Source organism: Gorilla gorilla, chromosome 9 (genome assembly GCF_029281585.2).
Source record: "Gorilla gorilla gorilla isolate KB3781 chromosome 9, NHGRI_mGorGor1-v2.1_pri, whole genome shotgun sequence".
Lineage (NCBI taxonomy): Eukaryota > Metazoa > Chordata > Mammalia > Primates > Hominidae > Gorilla > Gorilla gorilla.
Genome location: NC_073233.2, coordinates 37,457,265 through 37,483,900, shown reverse-complemented (window position 1 = coordinate 37,483,900; position 26,636 = coordinate 37,457,265). Strand labels below are relative to the sequence as shown.

The 26,636-nt window shown below is 36.0% G+C and overlaps 1 protein-coding gene across 1 annotated transcript in view; it reads left to right on the top strand.

Annotated features, from left to right (window-relative positions):
• The window catches only part of DCDC1 (doublecortin domain containing 1), a 401,001-nt gene that overhangs the window by 229,842 nt on the left and 144,523 nt on the right, over positions 1-26,636 (top strand). Inside the window, exons 11-15 of the mRNA XM_055356896.2 lie at positions 702-872; positions 17,982-18,083; positions 21,378-21,541; positions 24,566-24,691; positions 26,055-26,160. Of these exons, the coding sequence (XP_055212871.2) occupies positions 702-872; positions 17,982-18,083; positions 21,378-21,541; positions 24,566-24,691; positions 26,055-26,160 (669 nt within the window). The remainder of the gene's footprint in view (positions 1-701; positions 873-17,981; positions 18,084-21,377; positions 21,542-24,565; positions 24,692-26,054; positions 26,161-26,636) is intronic.

Genomic DNA, 26,636 nt, shown 5'->3' with positions numbered 1-26,636 from the left:
GTAGAAGTCTAGAAATTTAAAAATCAAGGTTACAGATTCCTTAGCCTTTGGTGTTTCTGGAAAAACTATACGTTTTATTTTGACATTAATATATATTTAAAATATTTTCCAGAACAGAGCATTGTCTTTGAAGTTATATACATTTTAGAAAATTGTATCTATGAAATGTGGGAAAAAGTATTGGAATATTTGGGAGGAAGATAATAGGTTAACTTTAAAAGTCAACAAAATGATAATGAATTTAATATATATATTGAAAATTTAAATGTTACACATAATAAAATAAAATATTCTAAAAAGGAAGATACATGTAGTGAAATGAAATATTTGGTGGTAGGTTACATACATTGGATTATTTAAAGTCCTAGGAGGGTTTTATTTTGTTAAACAGTTTAAAAGTCCTTTGCAAACTTGTCAAATGTGTATGTTTCTTTTCATATCCAGAGATATTTTTCATTCAGCAATTGTAAAGGGCTACCTATCCCATATTACTGAAGTGAAAATGTTAGACATTTTTTCATAAATAAAAGTAGATGTAGGAATGTATATCTCTTTCATTGTTTTTACTTGAGGATAGATCTGTACTCAAATTCCTGTATTGAAGTCATTTTCTCCCCATCAAGCTAGGTACTCAAAAATCTAATAGGTGTGACATCAACAATTACTTCTCGCTAACAACTCTTGTAATTTAACCCCTTCAGGTGAGCAGGCTGATTGATGAATTGCAGACAGCTATCAAAAGTAACAGAGGTCATCTCTGTAAACTTGGCCCCCAATTACAGGCTGAGCAGGAGCAATTCTCCTCTTATGTCTACCAACACATTAAAAGCCTTCCAGCAAACACGCTTGTCCCAGGAGGCCTGCAGCTTAAGGTGGGTGTCGTTCTGTGCCTCTCATTGGATTCAGCCAGAGCAGAAGCATTCTGCTCCATTTGAAAACACTTATAACAATGCCACTTAGCTTGAATTTCTTTTAATGTTGTCTTCCTCAAACTGGTAATATTACAAGTGGTGATATTATTATTCAGGAAACAGATTTTAAAAGAAAATACCTAGAGATCTTTGAAATGTGTATTTATAAGCTTTAACTAGTTTTCAATTCAGAAAAGTAATTGTAATGAAGGAATTTACTCATGTGAACATTTGCACACTTTTCCAAGAAACAAATTTTTCACAATGGTCATGGCATATTTCAGTTTCTAAAAATAACATTTGGAGAAATGGGCAAGCTTTAATAGTTGACAGACAGTGGCAATAGAAATTGAAGGTGAAAGGCCAGGTGACTGATTGATGTTCAAACTACATTTCCAAGGAAAAGCATCTGTATTGGATAAGTGTGACACATGTCGGAGTTCACTTGGTAAAATCAATACTTAAGAATATACTGGGAAAAAAGGTGAATTGGTTATTTGTCAGGACAAGATCGCTAAATGTCCTCCACTACTTTGCTATTGCATCTTTGAGAGAGATAAAGAACAACTCATACTTGGCTAAAGTGGTTTTGGTACTAAAAGCTTAGGGAATTTAAATACTTTTGATTTTCATAGCAGACATTCCATGTTAAGTTTGTCAAGTTAATATTGTCCTATAATTTCATATCCTGCATTTCAAGAGATTGTAGTTAGTAAAATTTGAATTACTCACAGTATAGCCTATTTCCATGTAAGAAATCATGGTTACTACAACTCGTCATTTCCTTTTGATTATTTTTATGGGTATGTGATAACATTCGAAGTAAATTATATTTTGATCAACTTTCATCTCTGCAATTCCTCTTTCTTAATATTGTTTTATTCTGCAATTAACATTAGAAACATTATATTTTTGACCAATAACATTTCTTTTAATGACATTCCCGTGTGTATTTTGAGTGAGAACATTACAATGTAAAAATGGACTTTTTGGGAAATGTAATTTCATGTTAAACATGATAATTTATTTCTCATAGTCTGCTAGTCAGCTAAGGGTTTAGGAAGTGATGTTCAAGACATCAAGGTCAAGGGTTTCTATAGTGCAGTAGCATTGTTCTTTTCCAGGTTTTTGACTTGATTACAAATCCATTCTGCAATTTTGCAAAGTACTTGCTATTGATTAAGAGAGAAACCAGGTGAGGGAGAGTGGTTGTTTTCTAGAAGGATGCAGCTGCTAAGAAAAAATAAAAAGGGATGGGGAAGTGTAGCTGCTTTAATGGCATTCATCCTACTCATTTGTATCAGCAGCTATTCGTATGAACTACAGTGTGACTTGGGGAAAAAAAGTGGTTTTTTTTCCCTCAAGTTCACTGCTTATTTCTGAAGAATTTCTATCACTTATACATATTGGCAAATGGGCTGGGTAGCAAATACTTAACTTTAGGGTCAGAATTGTCTCTCTCATATATACTTCCTTTTTTGCATTTTATTTTTATTTTAATTTTTTTTTAAGTTCTAGGGCACATGTGAAGGATGTGCAGGTTTGTAAACGTGTGCCATAGTGATTTCCTGCACTTATCAACCCATCACTTAGGTATTAAGTCCAGCATGCATTAGCTCTTTTCCCTAATGCTCTACCCCCCACCCAACCGCCCCTGATGGGCCCCAGTGTGTGTTGATCCCCTCCCTATGTCCATGTGTTCTCATTATTCATCTCTGACTTATAAGTGAGAACATACAGTGTTTGGTTTTCTGTTCCTCAGTTAGTTTGCTGAGGATAATGGCTTCCAGCTTCATCCATATGCCTGCAAAGGACATGATCTCATTCCTTTTCATGGCTGCATAGTATTCCATGGTGTGTAAGTACCACATTTTCCGTATCCAGTCTATCATTGGTGCACATTTGGGTTGATTCCATGTCTTCACTATTGTAAATGGTGTTGCAATGAACATACACATGCATGTATCTTTATAAGAGAATGATTTATATTCCTTTAGGTATATACCCAGTAATGAGATGCTGGATAAAATGGTACTTCCAGTTCTAAATCTTTGAGGAATCACCACACTGTCTTCCACAATGGTTGAACTAATTTACATTCCCACTAACAGTGTAAAAGTATTCCTATTTCTTTGCAACCTTGCCAGCTTCTGTTTTTTCTTGACTTTTTAATAATCACCATTCTGACAGGCATGAGATGGCATCTCATTGTGGTTTTGATTTGCATTTCTCTAACGATCAGTGATGTTAAGCTTTTTTTCATATGTTTATTGGCCACATGTACGTCTTTTTTTAAAGAAGTGTCTATATATATCCTTTGCCCACTTTTTAATGGGGTTGTTTTTTCTTGCAAATTTGCTTAAGTTCCATGTAAATTGTGGATATCAGACCTTTGTCAGATGGATAGATTGCAAAAATTTTCTCCTATTCTGTAGGTTGTCTGTTTGTGCTGATGATAGTTTCTTTTGCTGTGCAGAAGCTCTTTAGTTTAATTAGATCGCATTAGTCAATTTTTGCTTTTGTTGTGATTGCTTTTGGTGATTTCATCATAAAATCTTTGCCCATGCCTGTATCCTGCTCTTTATTGCCTAGATTTTCTTTTAAGGTTTTAAAGTTTTGGGTTTTATAGTTAAGTATTTAATCCATCTGAGTTTTTTGTATAAAGTGTAAGGAAGGGATCCAGTTTCAATTTCCTCCTATGGTTAGCCAGTTGTTGCAGCACCATTTATTGAATAGGGAATCTTTTCCCCATTGCTTGTTTTTGTCAAGTTTGTCAAAGATCAGATAGTTGTAGGTGTGTGGCCTTATTTCTGGGTTCCGTATGCTGTTCCATTGGTCTACATGTCTGTTCTTGTACCAGTACCATGCGGTTTTGTTTACTGTAGCCTTGTAGTATAGTTTGAAGTCGGGTAGCATGATGCCTCCAGCTTTCTTCTTTTTTGGTTAGGATTGTCCTGAGTGTACAAGCTCTTTTTTGGTTCCATATGAATTTTAAAATAGTTTTTTCTAATTCTTTGAAGAATGTCAGTGGTAATTTAATGGGAATAGAATTGAATCTATAAATTGCTTTGGGGAGTATGGCTGGTTCAACATATGCAAATCAATAAACATAATTCACCATATAAACAGAACTAAAGACAAAAACCACATGATTATCTCAAGAGATGCAGAAAATCCCTTCGATAAAATTCAACATCCCTTTATATTAAAAACTCTCAATAAACTGGGTATTGAAGGAATGTACCTCAAAATAATAAGAGCTATTTATGACAAACCCACAGCCAGTATGATACTCAATGGGCAAAAGCTGGAAGCATTCGCCTTGAAAACTGGTACAAGACAAGGATGCCTTCTCTCACCACTCTTATTCACTCCCTTTTAATGTGCTTTAAAATACTTTCCATACCAGCAAACAGAAGAGGAAATTTACATATGCAAAGAAGCCATGTTGTTGTGTTTGTTTAGATTCACTATGCTGTCTAGTAAAGTAGCCACTAGTCACATATGGCTACTTAAATTTTAATTTTAATTAATTAAAATTAAAAAAAATATTTTTCTAGTGGTTTCCCAGGACTTTCCTTATTTTAGCACTAAAAAGCCTGCATCCAGCAAACCAAGATGGTTGGTCACCCTGGTCTTTTCTCCAGAATTCTTTCTCCCACATCCCAGGCATTCTCTTTTTATGATTTTTTTCCCCTATAAAGTACTCAGCTCCATTTGCTTCTGCTTCCTCTCTTCTCAGGTTTCTCCTTTGCAACATCTAGCTTCTCTCAGAAAATAAGTTTCCTCTTCCACATCTGAAGAAACCTGGATATGAACCCCATTCTCAGGCTTAGAAAAATGACATGGCTGCATGTTAGAATCTTCTGGAGGTTTTTTTTTTTTTTTTAAAGATACCAATGTTTCCATCCACAGATATTTTGACTTAATTGGTTTCCTGTGCTAAGACTAACTTCTACCAGCTTGCAGGCACTGATTAAGTTTTCAGGAATTTTGTAAGCCAGTTGTTTTATGTAGCCATTATTTAAAAATCGTATGAATTTACAATGAAATAGATCATACACTTCACTTCCTAATTTTTAAATTACATTTTGCTATTACCTATTCTCTTGAAGTTATTTAGACCTATTGTGTTTGTTTAGTGTAAACACTATATAATAGTGTTTGCTACCGTGCATTTCTTCCTAAGTTTATTTTCAGGGATGGCTTGTTGTATCTGAAAATTGGTTGTGGTCAGAGTATTTATAAAATAGAAATTGGCAAATACTATAAATGAGGGCTTGATTTCATGTTTTATTGATTATCTAGACTAGGGAGTTGAAATACCACACACTGTGGGCCAAATCTGCCTGTTTTTTTTGTAAATACAGTTTTACTGGAATATAGCGACACCTTTATGTTTGTGTATTGTCTACGGCTGCTTTTATATTACCAGGCAGAGTGGAGACCATATGACTTGAAAAGCCTAAAGTATTTACTATTGGGCCCTTTAAAGAAAAGTTTGTTGATCTGTGGTCTAGATTTAAGTATGTGACAGAAAATATTCACAATGCAGATTAAATTCAAAAGTGCAAAATTTCTGTGTGTTGTATTGTGAATAGCAAAAAAATTGAAATATTCTTCCAGTATATGGAAACCATTATCTGATTCAGCAAAGAACTTGCCCATGTCATTGATTAACAAGAGCAGTCCTACATATGTCTTCTTTCTTTCATTTTTGTCTTATCAACATGGATGAAAATATTAATCAACATTCGGGTCAGAACCACACTCATTTCTCAGTTGCAACCATAGGATGGATGTGGATACAAGACTTGGCAAAAATCAGTGAAACCACTCTTGAGAGTGAATTGGCTATGTAGAATTTACAATAAAAAGTATTAGATATTTTATTATTATTTGCAAATTATATGTTATGTGATCCTTGTATCAGCAGAATTTATAATAATCACCCCCTTCCTTAAGCAGGTTGCTAAACATTTACCAGCACATCTTCAGGTGTGGTGCAAGCATCAGCATTTTTTCAAAAGCTCCCAAATGATTTTATTGTATAGGCAGGACTGACAATCATAGCAAGATTACCAAAGCAGCTTTTTAAGCATAACCAATAGCACCCCACAAAGAAATTCTCATTCCAGTTGCTAAGTAGCTAAAACTTTTCTCTATACTTATATCTTAGAATTCATGATGGTGGTGGTGGGAATTCTGTATATCCTGTCAGGTGGGGAGAACTTGCTAATTCCAACTGAAGACACATGGAGCAAAGGCCGCAGTGTACCATCTTGCATTAATTCCAGAATCAACTCATATCAGTTATCTAGCTAACCCTCTAAATTCCCATGGGTGTATATGGAATGGCCTACCTTCCTTTGGGCACCATCTCTAACTCAGTTACCTCTGACTCACTGTGGGCAAGGGCCACATCTTTTCTGATTATGAACAACTTTATCCCACCTTGTGGCATGTACTATCATAGAGTGTTAAATGACTTATCAATAAACAAATATATTTTCCATTTATAACTGAACTTACTATAACTTACATAGCCCTAGTAAAGCATTTTTCCTGTTTTCTGTTTATTTTAATCTTAGAAAGTATTTGACAAAAAATAAATGGGGATGATTATCTTTCTAAACTTCATTTCATGATTTTCATCACTCTGTTACATATATATGTAAGCTTACAGCTCAACTTCAAGAATCAAAATAATGTATTGTAGCCAACATCATCTTGTAGAGCAGTGGTCTCAACCAGGGGCTGGAGGCAGGGTGCAATTCAAAATCCTCTGGGCTGCTTTTTCATATTGTATATGGTGTTCTTAACCTCTTCACTGAGCTTTTCATCCTTATCACGTCTTGCATTGATCAGTGAACAATAGCAGCTTTTGCTTCGGTCTTAACGTTAGAAAATCACCTCTTAAAAGGACACTATTTCTGTGTTCCATATTGCCTCACTCCCATTTTTGCAATCATGTGACATAATACAGTGACAAGTTTAAATGGGCATACAAGATAAAAAACCGGGAGCAGCCTCTGTGTGGTTGCTCATTTCTGCCATAGGAAAGTTCCTTGTTTAAAAAAAATTGAAACATAACACCATTTGAGGAATTTTAGGAAAGAGTTGTATCACCTGTAATTGCATTGTTCCTAATGATCATTGTCACCTTTCACGTCATTTTCATGTGCACTCGTATATTCTCTATAGTCACAACCACAATTTATTTGTATTTGTACTCCAGTACATTCTCCTGCCATCAAGTCATAGCACCTTGTAGGTTGAAAATTTCTTACTGTTTTTACCATCAGTGGTTACACTCAATGTGCACCATCATCTATAAAGCCCTTCAGGCAACAAGTGTTTTGGAGCAATTTCTTACTATTCTAAACTTTTTCTTACCCCTTATTCCCTGTCACTGCCACTACCCCCAGTCTCTTTGAGAACATCTGCTAGAGCCATGGCTCAGTGACTTCTGCCTTCCTAGTCCTGTTCTTTCCATGCAACTCCTCCTCCTCTTCATCCCCATGGAAATGTCAGCAATGTTAGCATTTCCCTGGGAGGGCAGGAAAGAAAGGATTGCTGGGAAAGGGTATTAGCAAATCTGTAGGGGGATGGTGAGTGGAAAAGCTAGTAGGAAGGTGGGTGATTGTGACAGAGAATTGATGAGCAAGGAGAATGTGTGATGTCTGAGTAGGTGGGAGAAAGCATGGGGGAATGAGAGGAAGATGAGTACAGGCATATCCTTTCACTGGAATTAGTGAATTTCACACACAATTGGTCAGTGATGCTCTGAGAGTTGTTTTCTATTTGCTGCCAGTAGAGGCAGATCCAGTTTCTGTGGGACCTAGAGCTTGTCAAATTTGGGAGCCAGCTTGGGGTGGGGAGCTCTCTTTGAAATTAGGTCTGAAAGTGAATATTTATTTAGAATGAGAAAGTAAATTGCAACAAATCAATGGAGTGTTGGCAATTCAGGTTCTTTCTTCTGGGTCTTTTTTAGGCAGCTCATCAGAAATACTTACACAGAAGTATTTTATGACAACTTCCAGAACTCTTAGGACCTAGAATGACTCTAATCTTCATTAACTTCACTTAAATCCACTCTGACCATGAGCAAGAGAAATATGATGGAATTTAGTAACCTGGATAATAACAAGATTCATAGCACTCTGATTTGGAGACATTTTTAGGCTTTCTATTTTTATATTGTTTAGTTATAATGTTCTCTTCTATTGTAAGTAAATTTAAGCTTTGTTAAAGGGATAATTCAGAGATTTCTTTTTTAAAGGATGTCTTCATCCAGCATCTAGTTCATCATCCAGGTTGTATGCGTCTAACAATTTTTATTCTGCCAATGACAGAAAGGAAGAAGATTTTAAATGAATAGTCCAGTAAATCCACGTATTATCAAATAGCCTTGCCCAGAAGACATTGTGCTAGGAACTGTGGGAAGATGCAGAGAAGCATAGAACACCTTTTTGACCCAAGGCCACGATTATTTTCATACAGTTAGAAACAATATGACAACACTATGAACAGATTAGCAAAACCAATCTGTTCATCTTCTTACCTTTTTACTACAATTCCATTATTTTAAGTTCCCAGGCCTCTTTACATTTGGAAAATGGGCTAATTTGGTTGGTAACAGAAAACGTGTGACTTTCCTGTGCATTGAATACTTAAATTTATTCTTTGAATGGCACAAAAGCACCATGAAAGAAGTTGAGATTTGCCTTCTATTTTGTGGTCATTTTTAAAAAAGTTTAAAGTTTCCAATCATTCATTTGTATTAATAGAAAGCTTATTTTAATATTTAGGAATCTATGGAACAATTAAATGATAACTGAGGTCAGTTGCACATGAAAGTGTGACAAGATTTTTTTTTGGTTGGTGTTTTCACTGTTCTATGTGCATATTACGTTATTTCCATTGTACATTCCTTGATCCGTATAGTTCTTATTTAACCACTTTTCCTAAACATGTATTTATAACCCCTAGGATGCTCTGTTATGTCACCTAAGTTATTTGAGTAAACAATGGGAAACAAATTTAGGATATGGCTTAGGTACAAGTAGTAAAACATGCCAACTTTGCGTTCATTTGAAAAGGAATTGTGGTGAGAGTAGCAAAATTGGAATAGTCAAGGTTATTGTGATTTTGAGAACATTCACTAAAGGTTGGGCAAAATGTAATGAAGATGATCAATTTTCATATGTAGGTTTTACGATAGTAGGCAAATATTGGACTGCCCATTTTAAAGGTAAAGAAACTGAGATCCTACGAAGCCTTTACACATCTCATGTGATAGCTAATTAGCGGCAGGTGCTGAAATCTCTCGACTCTTTTTTGCAGCGCTCTTTTCCATCTTGCCACCACCTTTTCTTCCTCCTGTCCTCATTGCCCCCCTCCTCCTCCTCTTTGTGGATTTTGGGGGGAAAATGCCAGTATATTCATACTAGCTTATTTTCTGACAGGCATCTGCATCAGGTGTAAATCTCTGTAGGAAGATACAATCTTCCTTTTCAAGATCTGCTGAAGAGAAAAACTGCGTCTGTATCAAAATCAGGGAAGAGCAATTGGTCTGGGCATTAGCTCCCATGCAGTGCCTGTTATAATGAGACAGGCTTTCCCTGTGCAGGCCTGACATCCTAGAAGGTGCCCGGAGAATTGCCAGGTGGGCAGTCAGCGGGGAAAGTCCACAGGCCAGAGCTGTATTACTGTCCCAGCAGTTATTCGGACTAAATGCAACCACTGAACCTTACTGTTGCAGGCACACACTCTCTCTCAGTGAGATTGTCCTTCTCCATAGCAGTTAATTTGTTTTTACCTCTCAATTAGCTTTTTCACAGAGTGTTTGATATGCTCAAGTTGCTGAGATTCCTTTCCTACATATGTTCCCGTCCCCTGGATTACCCACTGACATCTATGTTAGTCTGACTCACCATGAACGTTATCGAGCATAAATTCTTCATTTGAACATAAATGAATGCAGATTTTCTCGTAAGTGAAAATGGGGTGATGAATTTACACCGACTTAAGATTCTACCTAGTTTTGATTGTGTTTTATGATGAAAAAATGGATTACTTCTTAAAATATAAATGTTTTATTATAGATAGTAAGCTTTTGTGCAGCTTTTAGTTTCTCAGGATACTCATTCACTTTAGGGGAAAATTATGTTTACAGGCATATTTGATATAAAGAAATGAAACTGAATGGCAGTAAAAGCATACACTCTTTCCAAGGGTAAGAATATGATCTATAAGGCTGATAATTTGGGCAAAGTTTGATGATTTAGTTTATATTTAATCCTACAATGTTCATTTCTCCTAGTAAAATAAAATTTGAGGGGCACATGACTATGTTTTTCTCATCAAAGAAACACTGACTTTCTATAAAAATAAATATATTGGTGCCAGGAAACTCCAAAAACCTTTATTTACCAAGCTCTTTTTACAAAATACATCATACTCAGCTACTGACAGAACCCACATGCCTGATATTTTAGTCCCGATTAAATATAATTTTAGGGATTAAGTTAATTTAGACAAAGTGAAATCCTTGTTGCAATTCTTCTTGAGATATTCTCATTTATAAAGGGCTTTTTGAAATTACTTGGCTTAGGACATGACACGCAAGCAAATTTCCTTTGCCACTGTCTTCTGGAAAGTTTTAAACATTTTCATATATTGAACTTAGATTTGCAATTGGATACAAATTGATTTTTTGGTTTTTTTTTTTGCAGAAACATATGCCTTATTTTTTGTCAATAGTCTCAGAAAAATGGGGTAAGACTATTTAAAAAAATACTATAAGAAAACAATGGAAAGTGAGTTTAGATACTTACAAGGAAGGAATGTGGGCCCACTCCCAAGATCACTGAGAAGCTGATGAGGGCCATTTTACAGGAGTCTCCTTTGGCCCTTCCTCTGCTCCAGCCCTCCATTAGGGCTGGCAGATAACCCAGGCTCTTATTAACACCGTTTGTTCAAAACTTGCTCTTAGGAAAGAGACATGCCATTCTTTGTTTTGAGCTAAGATAGTAGTTTAGAATTTTTTTTTTTTCTGAAATCAAAATTCTTTCTTGGAATCTACTATGTAAAATAGATAAAAGTAGGATCTACCCTGTTTGAAGCCAGGATAGTGGCTGCTTCCACATAGTCACTCATCAGATCTGATTCCCCATGTGAAACCACTGTTGCCCAACCCCCTAATCCCAGCCCTACCCTAGGCCTCTGAGGGGTACCAGGAAGCTGAGATTGAAAATCACAGCCTTAGAGGATCAATAACCAATGAGGCTGAATATAATTTCCCCTCATGCAGCTGTGGCATTTTAATTGTGACAAAGGAGTGAATCTCTAACTGAAATTTGAAGTATTGGCAAGTTGGTGGGAGAGATATTTTGAGTTTAGAGTCTTTGGGCTCACTCCTAAAATCCTACCCTATAGGCAGCCACCTACTTTACATACTTTGAAATGGTGAGCTCTGCTGTACCTTACAATGGAATTTTAAAATATCTCCTTCCAAAAAGTTATTTTCTTTGGTATGCCTTTTCTGGGCTTAAAAAAAATTTGATTGTTGGTCCAGTTACCATTTAGATTGATGAAGTTTAAGAATTATGTAATTTGTTTTCACTTAAGTGCATTTTCATTTCCTGGGACAAAATTTAGTGGCTCCTTACTTGTTAAATAATATTTAAAGACATATGTATTAGGCATTAAAACACTTTTTCTTACATAGTATATAGCATAGATATATGAATTTTTAATTAAACTTTTGTTGCCAGAATCGCATAATTTTAATATTTGGTTTCTCATTATCACCTTGAATATTAAAATTAGACAAGTTTACTGTTTGATTTATACTATATCATATATTTGAGAAAATGTCAAAAATGTGGATATTCTAAAAACCATCCTGCAAGTCTATAAAAATGGAAAAAGTAGTACATGTATTTTATTTAGTGTACATATAATGTTAATTGAGTTAGAAGTGATTTTCTGTATTTGAAAGTGACTTTGAATTCTTGTTGGATAAATATTTTTTTTTCATGGCTAATTAGCTTCTTACATAAGAAAAATATTTCACTTTAATTTTTGTGTTCTTTGATTTAGGTAAAAACTCAAGTATATAATATTTTTCTATGCCTTTAAAATTTTTCATTTCAATTTTCATATATTAGAGCTTCTAATATTAGATATAAGAGTAAATTTTGATATCTATAGTTAAAAATGTCATTGGACTTGATTTCTAAAGATTTCCCTGCCCCTTATGAGTAGATGTGCCTTGGTGAAGTCACTCAGTCTTTCTGAGAGTCACCTGTAAAATCCAGTTGTTTTGAGTATTGAGTTCATGTAGGTGACAGTGTGTCCTGCACTCTGACCTATCATGCGTGTGTGGAGTGGATGCTGTGCCACACTGCCCAGATTCCCTCTCAGGACTGAGATACCAATCCCCCCCCACTGCCACAGCTATATCCTTCTTAGATAATTGCCCTCAGTGTAAAGGAGCTGCTTCTCCCAAGATTAGGCTCCCACCCTCAGGGCAGCCTGCATCCAACATTTGGTTGGTACACAGATGCAAAGGCATGTCTCTCTTTTCTTAATTCTGAACAACCTTAAGTACCTTCCCAGTTCTAGAGCTCCCACCAGAGGCACTTGCTTTGCCCATCTGCCCATTGTTTCGCTCATTCCCTCACCAACATTGGTCCTGAGAGAGTTCCCAGTAAACTTCCTGCAGGCAAATCTTGGTCTCAGGGTCAGTTTCAGCGGTCCCCAGTCCAAGACAACATGTAAGTTAACCTTGTATGTTCATTATGTGTTTAATTATGTTCACCTGAAATATGCCAGATAGTTTTGTGTGGCTATTTTATATTCCTTTCCTTCACCAGACCTCTAGTAATAAATCCTGTTACAGTACACCCAACCAACTTTGGCAACACACTGCGGTGTCATTTTTCTATTATTGCCTCTTGACAGCATTGCATCCTGAGACATTTTGAAGCTTAGGTGTTTGGCCTTCTGCTCATGCACAGAAGAGCTTCCTGGGTGGTCTGCCCAGTGGTTATGGAGAGTTTGGGAACCTGCTGTTCCCCCACAGCTAGTTCTTAACCAGACCTCTAGCATTAAAGGCTAGATAATAGTACTGAACTAGGCCTTGCACAAGTCCTTAAATAGATGTCATAAGTGATTACAGGCAAGCTCATCAAAGAACCACATTGGCTCATAACTGCCCATTCAGGTCAGCTTTCCCTATATAGTTTAAGTTTCCCTATATAGTTTAAGTCACTGCCTCTAAAATCTTCACAGTCAATAAAATATTTTTAGTACTTCGTTGACATTTTTATGCCTTCACAAATACTCTCCGTGAACAGTTATATTTACATTGATTTATTTACATCCATAAATGCAAACATAATGTTTCTGAAATAATAACCTACCTACAAATTTTATTTTCCAGTCCTGCTAATAATCAAAGAAGCAAATAGCATAACTCTGACAGAACAACAGAAACTGCCCATTTCTCAGCATGTCAATTGTTAATACTCTGGTTTGAGCCACTGTTAACCCTGGCTTCAGATTGCCTTTGCCTCCTACAGTCTACTCCAAGGCAGCAGCCATAATGATACTTTTAAAAAATATGTTAATAAGTCAGATCCTTTTACCACATTATTCCAAACCCAGCAGTGATTCCCCATTTCATTCTCTACCCCTTACCTCTCTAATTTCTTATTTACTTTCTACATCACTCTGCTCCAGTCACAGTAGCTTCCTTACAGTTCCTGGAACATACTGGACACATTCCTGTCTTGCTTCATTGCTCTGGCAGCTCTCTCTGCGTGTAGTACTCTTCTCCCTGTTGTCTGTTGGGCTAACTCTTTTACCTCTAAATCTTTGCTCAAATGTTTTCCCTCTTTGAAGCTTATCCAGATCACCCATTTCATATGATGACCAGCACATCCATCACACTCCTTGATTCCAGGCCTGTATCCCCTGCCCTGATGTATTTTTTCTCCTTTACATAGCACCACCTTCTAACCTACACAGGGTGCATTTACCATGACGCTAATGGAACTTAAGCTTTAGGGCCCCTTCCCTGCATAATGCCTGTAAAATTTGCAAATGTAATGTATTTTAACTATAATTGGTTAACCCTATTGTCTCTTTCCACTTCAATTTCTTCTCTTTCATACCCTTTCTTATACCATGTGATTTTGAAATGATTGCACACATTTTTGAGGTATGGCTAAGGAGAAATTGAATTAGGGATACACTGAGTTGGGTGTAGTGGAATCTAGTTAGTGTTTTGCAGTCGCTTCTCTATATAGCTCAGTTAGTACTAGCCATTTTGGTATGGAAAGAGCTTCCAGGAAGATAGCTACTGCCTGTTGACCTTATAGTGTACTGTCTTCTGATTGGTGCACTAGAGTGCCTGGCACCAAAAGTATGTGGGTGGGTGGTGGAAGAGAAACATGGTGTGAAATTAACAGAGCCAATTAATTGGTAGAATATTTTTCCATATTTTACAGCTCATATTTTAAAGAAATCTGATTGAGGTTTTCCAAAATGTGGCATCAATCCTAAAACTTTTAATGAAATGACCAATGAAATTGTGATGCCAAAAGAAACTTCTAATCAAGAATAATTTTTTTTATTAACCATGTTGGAGATAAGGCCAGATTATCTTTCGATTATCTCTATAGAAAATGTTACAGACGATGGGGTTATGCCCTGCCCAAATGTCCATCAATGATAGACTGGATTAAGAAAATGTGGTACATATACACCATGGAATACTATGCAGCCATAAAAAAGGATGAGTTCATGGCCTTTGTAGGGACATGGATGAAGCTGGAAACCATCATTCTGAGCAAACTATTGCAAGGACAAAAAACCAAACACCACGTGTTCTCACTCATAGGTGGGAATTGAACAATGAGAACACATGGACACAGGAAGGGGAACAGCACACACTGGGGCCTGTCGTTGGGTGGGGGGAGGGGGAGGGGGGAGGGATAGCATTAAGAGATATACCTAATGTAAATGACTAGTTAATGGGTGCAGCACACCAACATGGCACATGTATACATATGTAACAAACCTGCACGTTGTGCACATGTACCCTAGAACTTAAAGTAAAAAAAAAAAACAAACAAACAAAAAAGAAAATGTTACAGAATTACTATATGAAGAGGTGATCAAACACAATGCAGTAAAAAATGTGCTTTGGATACTTAATGAAAATATTTTGTGACTTTTCCTGAATTTTTAATGTTTTTGCTACGTGTCAGCTTTTTTAATCTGTGTAAGTTGTTTTCTTATTCTGAGTATTTCATAACTAGTTTTGCATTGTAGTTTTGCATTGTTTTTGTTAAAGAAGACCAACTAAATTATATAAACTTCAGGTCTCACAAGATCCAGGTGTACCCTGAATATGCTATATGATTTACTCATTTGTTGTGTTCTGCTTATTGCTTATTGTCGGCCCCTCCCTCTAGTCCAGCACAGGGTAAACACATTGAGAGCAGGAATCTTAGTTCACTGATGCTTTTTAAGTTCCTGAACAGTGCTTGGCACACAGTAGGCACTCAGTAAATATTTGTTGAGTGAATGAATTGACATTACAATGAAACTTCGGTGTTAATCTAATTTAGTTTAGCTTAAGAAAAGTCAATATTGACATGAAGGAAAGTACAAAGACTGTGGTGCATAAAAAACACTCTCTTGAAACTCTGTACTTTGTGTTGCTAAGGGCATAGAAGTAACTTATTCCTATTTCTACATGTTTCTTCAGTAGTTGTTAGCTGCTATGTTTTTCAACAGGATCTGCATCATGATTTTTTAGGTTCTAAGACCTTATTCCTCGGGACCCAAGGCTAGCCTCAGCTGGCTTTCTGCATCATCCCACTCCAAGGGTGAGAATTTAATTTTAGAGCTATAGGGAGGTGAGGCCATGCAGAGAGCCACTGGGAAGCCAATACAGCAGCTGATTTTTCTTAAGCCAAGAATTGGGCAGGAGGAAAATAAAGGTAGACTACTTTTAATTTTCCTGTATCTAAGTCAATCATAGAAACTCTCTCTTTAGAGAGCTATCTTTGTTTAAACATTGGATATTGGAAATAAAAATATTCCTCAGGCAAAGGAGGAATAAGTAAATAAATATATTTTGGTATATATATTGCATTTTAAAAATAGGCATATTAATATAGAGCTTAAAAACTAGAGCTGAGCTTTAAGAAAAACGGAATCTCTTAAGATTTCAGTTTGGAGAATTTTTAGGTTTTTGGACACACAGTGAAAACACATTATATGTATGACTAGTGGAGGGCAGCCTCCCTTCACTTAAGCATCTAAACTTTTATATAACCACTAAAATATCTCTTTTTTTATGCCCTTGTAGGATTTGCAGAGGTCATTGCCAATTTTTATTTTTATTTTTGAGAACACTTTTCTGGACGTAGAAGGGAAGCCTTATTATCAGCAGTGAAGAAAGTAGTGAGCTAATGAAGGTATTAGGTGTTGACCAAGACCTCTCTGCTTTCTCAGGTTAGCAGTTAGCACTTGGCACTGCTATTTTGTAGAATATAATTTGCTGCACTCTGACTCCATGTCTAGCAAGTCTCGACAAAGGAACATCAATAAGTTCTCCAAACTGAGCTTTTGTCAACACTAACCTTGTAGAATACATGCCACCTAGAATTGTGACCTTCACTGCTAAATTTCTCTGTTGCTTAAGAGTTTTGTTCCAGAGTTGAGCCCTGAAGAGATTATGGGGACAGTAAGAGTCTTTTCCCACATTATTTTCCATAGGTTTGCAGGCAAAAGTTGGGTTTACAAGTTTCCTTGGAAAAGTAGAGAGATTTTTTTTACTCAGAATTGTATCTTTACTCAGGATTATTACTTAAAAATAATCCTCAGTGCACCAAGGCTGAAAGCTGTAGGGTCTTGACTGGACTATCAGTAGCTCAATGAACGTCACTGACTGGAATGAAACCTGCAATTTTTGACATTACTACTCTTTTTATTTTTCTTTTTTTGTGACTAAAGGCTGAGGAAGTGTTATTGAAACATATTATTTCTAAAACCAGGTTGAGACAATTAAATACATTTCAAAAACTTTCTCAAAAAATATAAAAAAGGTAGTTTTTTTTCATTTTTAAATAAATATTCTCCCAAATCATCTTCTCTGGAAATAGCACTAGAAATAAATAAAATGGCTCTGCTGATGTGATGGGCATATCAGAGAGGGAAGAAAAGAACTTTTGAGAAAAAAATAAAAAGCAGGGATTTAAATTATTCATCAGGCCCCTCTCTCAGCTGCTTCCTTTCTTGCCTGGTGAATGGCACACCCCACATGGATCCTCCGCGTGGTTGGAGGGGTGGTGTTCACTCTAGTGAAGCCATCCTGTCGGGACTGGTTTATTCAGATCCTTTTGACCAGAATGTTTGCTAGCATTTTTTTTTTCCCCAGCGAGTGTTACATAATGCAATGTTATGAATTTTATCTCTGTTCTCAACAACTTTTTGGTTATGTGCACTTAAAATGGATGACTTTCATCATACTGTTATGCAATAAATCTGTCAGGTTAAATTTCCTTTTAGTGTGCCAAAAGATTAGCTGAACGCTGATATATTTAAGCATAAACCAAAGTATGAATATTCCTCACCTTGTTTGTGGCTTTATGAAGAACAAAATGAGCTAGTTAGGTTGCTATTGACTTTTTTTTTTTTGACACTTGCTTCATTTAAGCATCCGCTGTGGCAGTGATTACTCCTTTAATGTCCACATTTTCTTCTATTATAAGATTGTAGGGTATGCCAGTCAAATTAGACACTGAAACCAAAAGGAGAAGCAGGAGCCTTTCTTTTCTTTTAGTGCTGTTGATTCCATTGCCAATTACTTACTCACACGTGTTTATACAGTTGGTCCTTGCTTTGCACAATTCCCATGTACACAATTTTCAGTTGACATGGTACCATGAAAAAGGATGACTGCCTAAATTTATCTAAGTGTGTGTGAATATATGTATGTATGTGTGCATGTATTTATTTTTATTTTTGAATATGTTTATTTTTCAGGTATTTGAAAATGGTAAAAACACTGGAGAGATCTCTGTTCGTATCAGTAAAAAAGATTTGGGATCGGATAGCCCAATTCAAACTGACCATATGATGGAAAGAGTGAGTTTACTGACAGTTTACTTATGACTTTAAGTGTCTTGCAAGTTACTTGCAACTAATTTAGACAATTACATCTTAAAGTTGTTTGCAGAAGATCAGTGGTTTGTTGATCTGTAAAGACTGATATCGCAAAGATTTACTTCTGAATTTCTTAGGCTTTCAGCGTTAGTATAGTGTTAACTCCTGAACTCCATACCTAACAGTTTCTTAACCTTCTTCATGCTTATATTTGGAATCTGTCTATGCTTGGCCCTGGTTTTGATACATCAGGATTTCCCTCTTGTTTACACTAAAAAAAAGTGATATATTCAGTGGAGGGTATGCCCTGGATCTAGGGTATTTCTAAACCCTAGATTCTGAGTAATTAACATGAAGCCTTGGTCTTCTCCCTGCTCATTGTGAGCAAGTTCAGCTAGTTTTGCTTACATCTTAGGCACTCTTACCTTTTTCTGTTTTCCAGACAATTGGGATGTTTCTCAGGCAGAACCAACATGTTCAGGCTCTTTATTTTGGGTCTTTGTCTTGCATAAAAGGACACTGAACAGCCTGTTGTTTACAAATTGGGGTTATGCACCCGAGCGCACACCAGTGTTTTGGGCTCTCTTGCCTTGCCTTTGTTCAGTAACTTGCTCCCTTTTTCTCCCTTCAGTTCAGCACCCTCAGACTTACCTCTCCTGGTGGTATCCATTACCTGGCTTTTACAGCCAATCAAAAAAGTTGTATATGAATTGGGATGCTCTCATTGGATCATTAGCTGTACCTGGAAGAGAGGAAGAAAAGCTACTTTGATTAGAGAGAGAGGGATCGAGAGCCTTGGCTGGTTTCTTTTTACCATAACATACCTGATTACACAAATCACCATGACACAAAGGCCTTCATAGGATTTTTCACCTGTCTCCCCGGCTTTTTACATTAGAATATTTTACCAGCCTGAGCAACATGGCAAAATCCTGTCTCTACAAAAAATAAAAAAAAATTAGCCTGGCATGGTGGCATGTGCCTGTAGTCGCAGTTACTCAGGGGTTGAGGTGGGGGGATCACTTGAGCCTGGGATGCTGAGGTTGCATTTAGCCGAGATCACACCACTGCACTCCAGCCTGGGTGACAGAGTGAGACCCTGTCTCAAAAAAAAAAAAAAAAAAAAAGGAAGATATTATTCTATAGAAACTTTTTGTGTTGACTTATAGCACACTGAAATTGAGCTGTGCTGTGCTTCTGTATGCAATAAATCTGGGGCAAAAACATTAATTAGGGGCATTATAAAGTTCTTTGGGAGAGCCCTTGTGACACCACCCAAGGACAACTGCTCTCTTGTGTGGACACGTGTTTCAATCACTAGCCTAAGATGTTTCACACTCTTTTCAGGTTCTTGAACAAATTCTTATGCTATAAAGGCCTGGTGATGATAGCTTTAAAGATAAATGCGTGAAGATTATCACAATTTTTGGTTGCCACAGCAAAGCCCTAACCAATGACCTAAAGATGAAGGGCACAGAGGCCCTTACCTCCTGAATGCTCATCTTTGAACAACTAAAATGCAGTCTGTCACCAACTTGAGAAAATAGAGATTGCAATGCAACTCCTGTGAAAGTGAATTTGGTTAAGTGGTCAGATGCTCACATCACATGTCTACCTCGCATCCCTGTTCTTTGTACACACATTTCCTTCCTGGATCAGGCCTTAAATCTTTTGTATCATTCCTTTTTATAAAAAGGTGATGCCTGTAAAGCAAAATCTCTGTGATTTAAAAAATGATCAGCATAACATGTTTTCTGAAATAATAGCAAAGCAACAAAAATAAGCTCAAGAGCTGAAACCACACAAAAATAAATGTAGGGCTTTAGAAATACAATCTATAGATTTCAAAATATGTTTGCCATTTCCATGGAAAAATAACCAAGGCAATATAGATTTTTACTGTTCTAACACCTTTGCCTCTTATACACCTAAAGAGGAGAGTAATGATCATTTTTAATTCAAAGGAATTGGCTATGCTGGATGGGAAGTATTAATGCCTTTCCAATGCTCAAGACTAAAAATCTTCAGCTAATGAAAACACTAAGTTGGAGATACTATTACGTATCTCCAGTTAGGACAAAGCCTAATACTTAGATCCTATACATGCAGTTTCTGGTCCAAAGAAATATTTGCTCAGTCAAGAGTTTACAGCCAATCGTGAGACACCTGAGATGCATGGAAGACCTGTGACTTTCCCTTCTTTCCTCTAAGCCTCAGCATTTAGCACTTCTCAATATACCCTCAATGGGGATTAATAGAGGAGCAAAAAAGAAAAGAAAAAAAAGGACCCTGAACTGCAGTTAGGCCAGAAAAGACCACAGCTATATCTACATCCCTGCGGGGATTACAGGGTAACAAGAAACCGAGAAACACAAGAACTGACAAGGGAGAGATGAAAAGGAACCCCGTGACAGAAGGCTGGGGGAAGAGTGATGGATAGGGTGGAGTGCAGAGCAAGGAAGAGCAAAGGCCGAAACACTTAAACAAAGGTGACAGAGGATAATGAAAAATGTCTTTTCAAATACCATATGCAGCACAGTTCTGTTAGATTTACTTTATATTTGAAATATGCCCTAAATTAGAAATATCTTTATAATTTAGAGACTCTAAATGCAAGATAGAAGCAAACACTGATAATGCTATTATTTTAAATATTAAATGACAGCTTTTCATACTTCACACTTCCATGATGTCTTTCTTACAACTTAAAAACATTCATTATTGAAGATGTCCACAAGCTATTTCAGGGTTCATAATTAAAATGCTTCTAGGGAGAGATCTTTCTAAGTGAACCAACTTAGGCTAAAAGTCATTTTAATTTTGGCAATTGTCCTACTACTGGTTACCTGAGATTTGCTGGGGACAGGGAGATTGGTGATTGTAAAACCTGAACGTGGTCTGGAAGGCCCCTAACAAAATGTGTAGCTCAGACAAGAAAAGCGTAACCCTTATCAAAGAGGACCGTTACCATGTGTAGAAGCTAAATGCTCTTTCTGTAAGACTGTCACATCTGCTTTCAGTCCCCGTGCCAAAGGGTCAGAGCTCAATCACAAGCCTGTGGCACCCCCTGCTGGTTAAAAGCCCATGCTCATTTTGTTACTTTACACTGAGCTAAACATTGCCGTCATTTCACACTTCTTTTAACATTCTATATGAATTTAATTATCATTTGTTTGGACTTCATTTGTTACAGAGTAGAGACAGTTTATCGCAGATGTTCCCATTTTAGGTTATTTATTCTCCTCTATCCCCTCTGCCCTTCTAACCCCCAACCAGTTACTTCTCAAGATTCATCAAAGGCTTCAAGGTTCTTCCATCAACCCACCAGGCCTCAATTATTCTTCAATGCGGCTTTTTGATGAGAATGGCCAAGAAATTAAGAATCCACTTTCGCTGAAGAATGAGCAAAAAATTTGGGTCTCTTATGGTAGAGCATACAGGTAGGAGCAAGGGGTTTGTTTTCTGTCCTCAATCTTTCCAGGGGAGAGCTAATTTGAAAGTGGATTTGAGAAGTCAAGTAGCACCCTTTGTGAAACATTTTTTATTTTGAATTCCAATAAAATTTCAGAGGTGTTTTTGCAAGGCAGTATTGTTGGTGGAATATGACATCTCTTTCTCTCTCTCTATCTCTCTGTGACTTTCTGTCTTAATGCCTTGTCATAGTTCTTGAAGTCTGCCTGTCAGCACAGCAAGAGGGATTTGTTCATGTCTGAGTAGTCACCTTAATGATAGCAGATGGAAACGCCACAGGGGGCCCAAGCCCATCACACTGTCATTGTCGCACACTGCCCTGACCTGCTTCCACTCCTCTATTTTTTTTGTCCCTTTTTAAAGGAGAAATGGATGGTAATTGAAAAGGATCTTAAGCAAGATTTATGAAGCTGTAGACAACATGATTCCCCACTATCTCTCTATGTTTTCACAAATAAAGTCTTAACCTTTTAAGCACCAATGACAGGACAGCTAAAGATAAATTGGTAAAGCTTGTAAGCCCTATCCTATCAAAGTTATATTCCTCAAAAGCACCTTACATTATCCCACAATAATTACTGGTTATTGCTGAGCATTGTGTAAATTTTTGTAGATTGGTAAATTCCTGCATAAAATTATCTGTGTTTGTGAAGAAAGAAAAAGGCTGCAGTATATAGGCACTGATGAGCTGGGCTGTTGTGTTCAATATCTAGGAAATTTATGCATATTTTGACAGAACACATCCAGAGGAACTCTGAAACTGCTTGTCAGGAAACTTAAACACACTTCTCTATTTTTAATTTTTTTAGCTTATTATCTGTAGAACAGAATGAGGGAAAATAATTTTTCATATAGAGTATAACTGATCATATATTAACTATAATGAAAATAGCATAAATAAACCTAAATCTTAGCAAAGCAAGGGCTATTGGATTTGCTATATATTCAAATAGTTAAAATTTTGAATACTGAAACAAATGTACTCAGAAATCCATCAAGGTTTTGGAAGATGTTGCTAGAATAAGTTGTGGGTCACATGTTACAAAATTTTATTTCATCTGTCCCAGATGAAATATTAAAATGCTTGATGATTTCTTAGGCTGTGTAATTTAGAGAATTAAAAAATCTCTAAGGAATGGTAAGTTTTTGTCCATAGATAAATTTCAAAATATAATTTAATTACATTGTAAGTAGAATTGTTTTACAATGATAAAAACTGATGAATTTTAAAGTGGCAAGAATTATTGAGTAATCTAGTAAGCCCTTCCTATTACAAGGATAGGCTTTAATAAAATGTGCCATTATTATTTCTTTTTAATATTATTGTCAAAGTGAAAGTAATGACTCACTAATTTTGATATGTTTAATGATGTTTGCTATAATACAGCATTTTAATAATATTAAACATTTGTTTTTGGCTAATTGGATCATATTTGTGGAATAACTGGTAAAATGCCAAAAATCTGAGATATTCTAAAAATCAGCTGAGAATTGTAGTCGGAGAAATTTACCAGTGCATATATTTATTTGTATTTCATTGTGATTTTAACAGTTTAATGTATTTTTTTGGTTTCCAATCCAACATAAAGCACCAGGAAACCATTACAGCATTTTGCTACCATAGGAATGTTTAAAATGTATATGTCTAAAAAGTTATTGCCGTCTAGTTTGAAATATGTTGAGAAAACGTGCAATACGTACTAAGTAAATCGTTTTCATTTTCAGTAAGTAATTCTACTGAGTCTAATTTATGTTGATTTGAAGGGGTCAAGCTACTCATTTGTAAAAGATGATTTTTGCCAATGTCCGCTTCTATTTTGAATATTTTATTTTTCCTTCAATTTTTTATTTTGAAAAAAATTTAAATCTAAGGAAACTTGAAAAAATAGTACAATGAGCTCCTGTATATCTTTCACCTAGATTCACCAATTTAAAGAGTTTGCCACATTTGTTTTACCTGTTATATATCTCCCATCTCTCTCTCCCTCTTGAACGGCTTGAAAGCAATTCCAGACATTAAAATTTCACTCCTAAATGCTTCAGGTCACATAACCGAAGAAGAGTTATGTGTCACCACATTATAATATCTAACACAGTCAACAGTAATGTAATATCCTCTAATATACACTCTATATTCAAGCTAACCAAAATATGCTTTAGAGCTCTTTGTAATCCAGTATCCAAATATACTTCCTTGTATTATATTAGTTATTTTCTTTAGTTGTCTTTAATCTAGAATATTCTTTTAATCTTTTGTTTTGTTTTTCATGACATTAATTTATTTTTCAAAAGTCCAGGCATTTTTCTTGTAGAATGTCCCACATTCTGGGTTTGTCAGTGTTTTCTCATGATTAGATTCAGTTTAAATATTTTTGGCAACAAGACTACAGAGGGGATGTCGTTGATTTTTAATTCTAGAGATAAATAGCGAGTCTTAAGCAATTTAGAGAAAAATGGCTCATAGTGTAAAATAGTGGCCATTGTTTTCATTTAAAATCTGTTTTTGATTTTAATTTCCAAATTCACTTAAAACAGTGTGCCTAACAATATGTAATATGAAAATCAAATCAGCATGGCATTTAGTGAGCTCACAGAAATAGTTGTTCGTGGCCAAATATTAAGAATTCATTTAATTATCAGCTCCCAAGATTACTATAGATGTATTGGATTACTGTTATACATGGAAAATGAACATTATGTGAATGACAATTGTTTTTCTCAACTAAATACTTGGCTTTAATTATTGCAATTATTATTTTTTAAATTACATATGTTGAAACTATTTTGGCATATTATAGATCAGCTAAATAAACTGAAGTATACATTTCAGGTGTTAATCCTAGAATACCAGCAATAGTGCTATACAATAGGAAACTCACTTATTTCTGAATTTTATTAGACAATGATAATGTGTATTTTATTGTTTATTTGTGCTCAAATTTCAGTGTATGTCTAATTTTGAAGATAGTTTTGATGTTTTATCCGTTTTTCAGATCTCCACTAAATCTTGCTTTGGGTTTGACCTTTGACCGAGTGAGTGCATTTGCCAGAGGTGACATCGTGGTTGCATATAAGACCATTTTGGATCCTAATGCTGTTCTGCTACCTGGATGTGGCAAGTAAATTAACAAGTAATCTTGTTAAAGATCTAGTTAAAGTAATCCAAATCACTTAATTCAGGATTTTTCAGAGTAAGACATTCGAAACACTAAAAGATGCTCTTTCAGTTGTCTTAAATAAGCAATTGTTTCTTTTATTGAATTATTTAATGGTATAATGAGGTAGTGCCTAAAAGACTTTCTAACTTTCCTTAGTTTTAGAAAACCATATGGGGCCATGAGCGAAGTATAGTTTCTGCTTTGCAGAAACAACAATTTGGTTTGAAACATAAAAGCTGTTTTTAGTGGTTATTTCTAAATTAATCATTTATAATGGAATCATTAAAATATAAAATATGTTCTGTGTATGAGTGTTCACATTTAAACTTCTTATCTGATGATGATACATTTAAAACAAAAGCAATGTTCTGGGGACTTGTTGGGGCAGTGAAGAGTAGGAGTTGGAAGATCTAAGGAGGCATTTTGCTTCGTCTCTGCTCGTGATTGTCCAGGAGCAGATTGGTGTTGGTTTCTTATCTGCAAATAATACAAACTGGCTTTTACTGAGTGTTGACCATAGGCCAGGCACAATAACAAATTAACTGGGTAAGGATCGATTTAATTCTCACAACAATTATGTTACTCCTATTATTCCATATTACTCTACTCTTACTCCATTTCTCAGAGACAGAAACCAAGGCACAAAGAGAGAAGTAATTTGTCCAAAGTCACACAGCTGGTACATGGTAGAGCCAGGATTCTAACCCAGATCATTTGTCTTAAGTACCTGAGTGCTTAACCACTATTTAGTGCCGTCCGATAAAACTTTCTGTGATGATGGACACACACTTTGTGACTACTGAGCATTTGAAATGTGACTAGTGTGAATGCAAAACTGAATTTTAAATTTGGTTCAAGTAAATTAATTTAAATTTAAATAGGAATAGGTAGCTAGTGACTACCATATTGGACACTGCAGCAGATCCTGATACTATTTTGGATTAGGTAATCTATCTATAAGTTCCCACCTAGCTTTAACAACCTTATAATTTAACAGATTGTAGCTCTTTTTAATAAACAGTTGAAAATGCTGAAGTAGAAGGCATATACAGAGAACCAAAAGCAGTCTGATGAGATCACTCAGTCCAGCCAGTGACAACCTATTGCTAAATATGTCTAGAGGGACATACTCATTGATAGTTGTTTAAATAACAGCTTTATTCCCCAATGACTGCTGGTACTTTCCAGGCAAGATTTGATATATAAATTATTAGTAATGGAGTATACATAAAGCATAAAAAGTATTATAATTAAAGAGTAAAGGGTATTGTAATTAAATGCATATTATTCTAATAAAAATAATTACGTATTTTACTTTTCTTAGTTGGGAAGTTTGTGAGGGATTTCCAATTAATTTCAACTGTACCAGTCAACAGATACCTGACCAGTTTGAAAAGGTGGACTTGGAGAACCATTTTCTACAGAACAAGGTGGGATTTTAGTTATTGTACTTTAAAAGGTGCACTTTATGTATTGGACACTCAGCCAATATATAATGAATATTTGTGACAGGTTTTTTTTGTTTTTTTTTTCTGAGATGGAGTCTTGCTCTGTCACCCAGGGTGGAATGCAGTGGTGCGATCATGGCTCACTGCAGCCTCTGCCTCCTCGGTTCAAGCAATTCTCCCACCTCAGCCTCCCAGGTAGCTGGGTCTACAGGCATGCGCCACCATGCCTGGCTAATTTTTGTACTTTTCGTAGAGATGGGGTTTTGCCATGTTGGCCAGGCTGGTCTCGAATTCCTGACTTCAAGTGATCCGTCCACCTCGGCCTCCCAAATTGCTGTGATTACAGGCGTGAGCCACTGCGCCTGGACTGTGACAGTTTTTTTTGAACTATAAATTATATTACAGTTTTTTAAACTATAAATTATTTTTACAAATATTGGGGCAGGTGTTATTCTTTA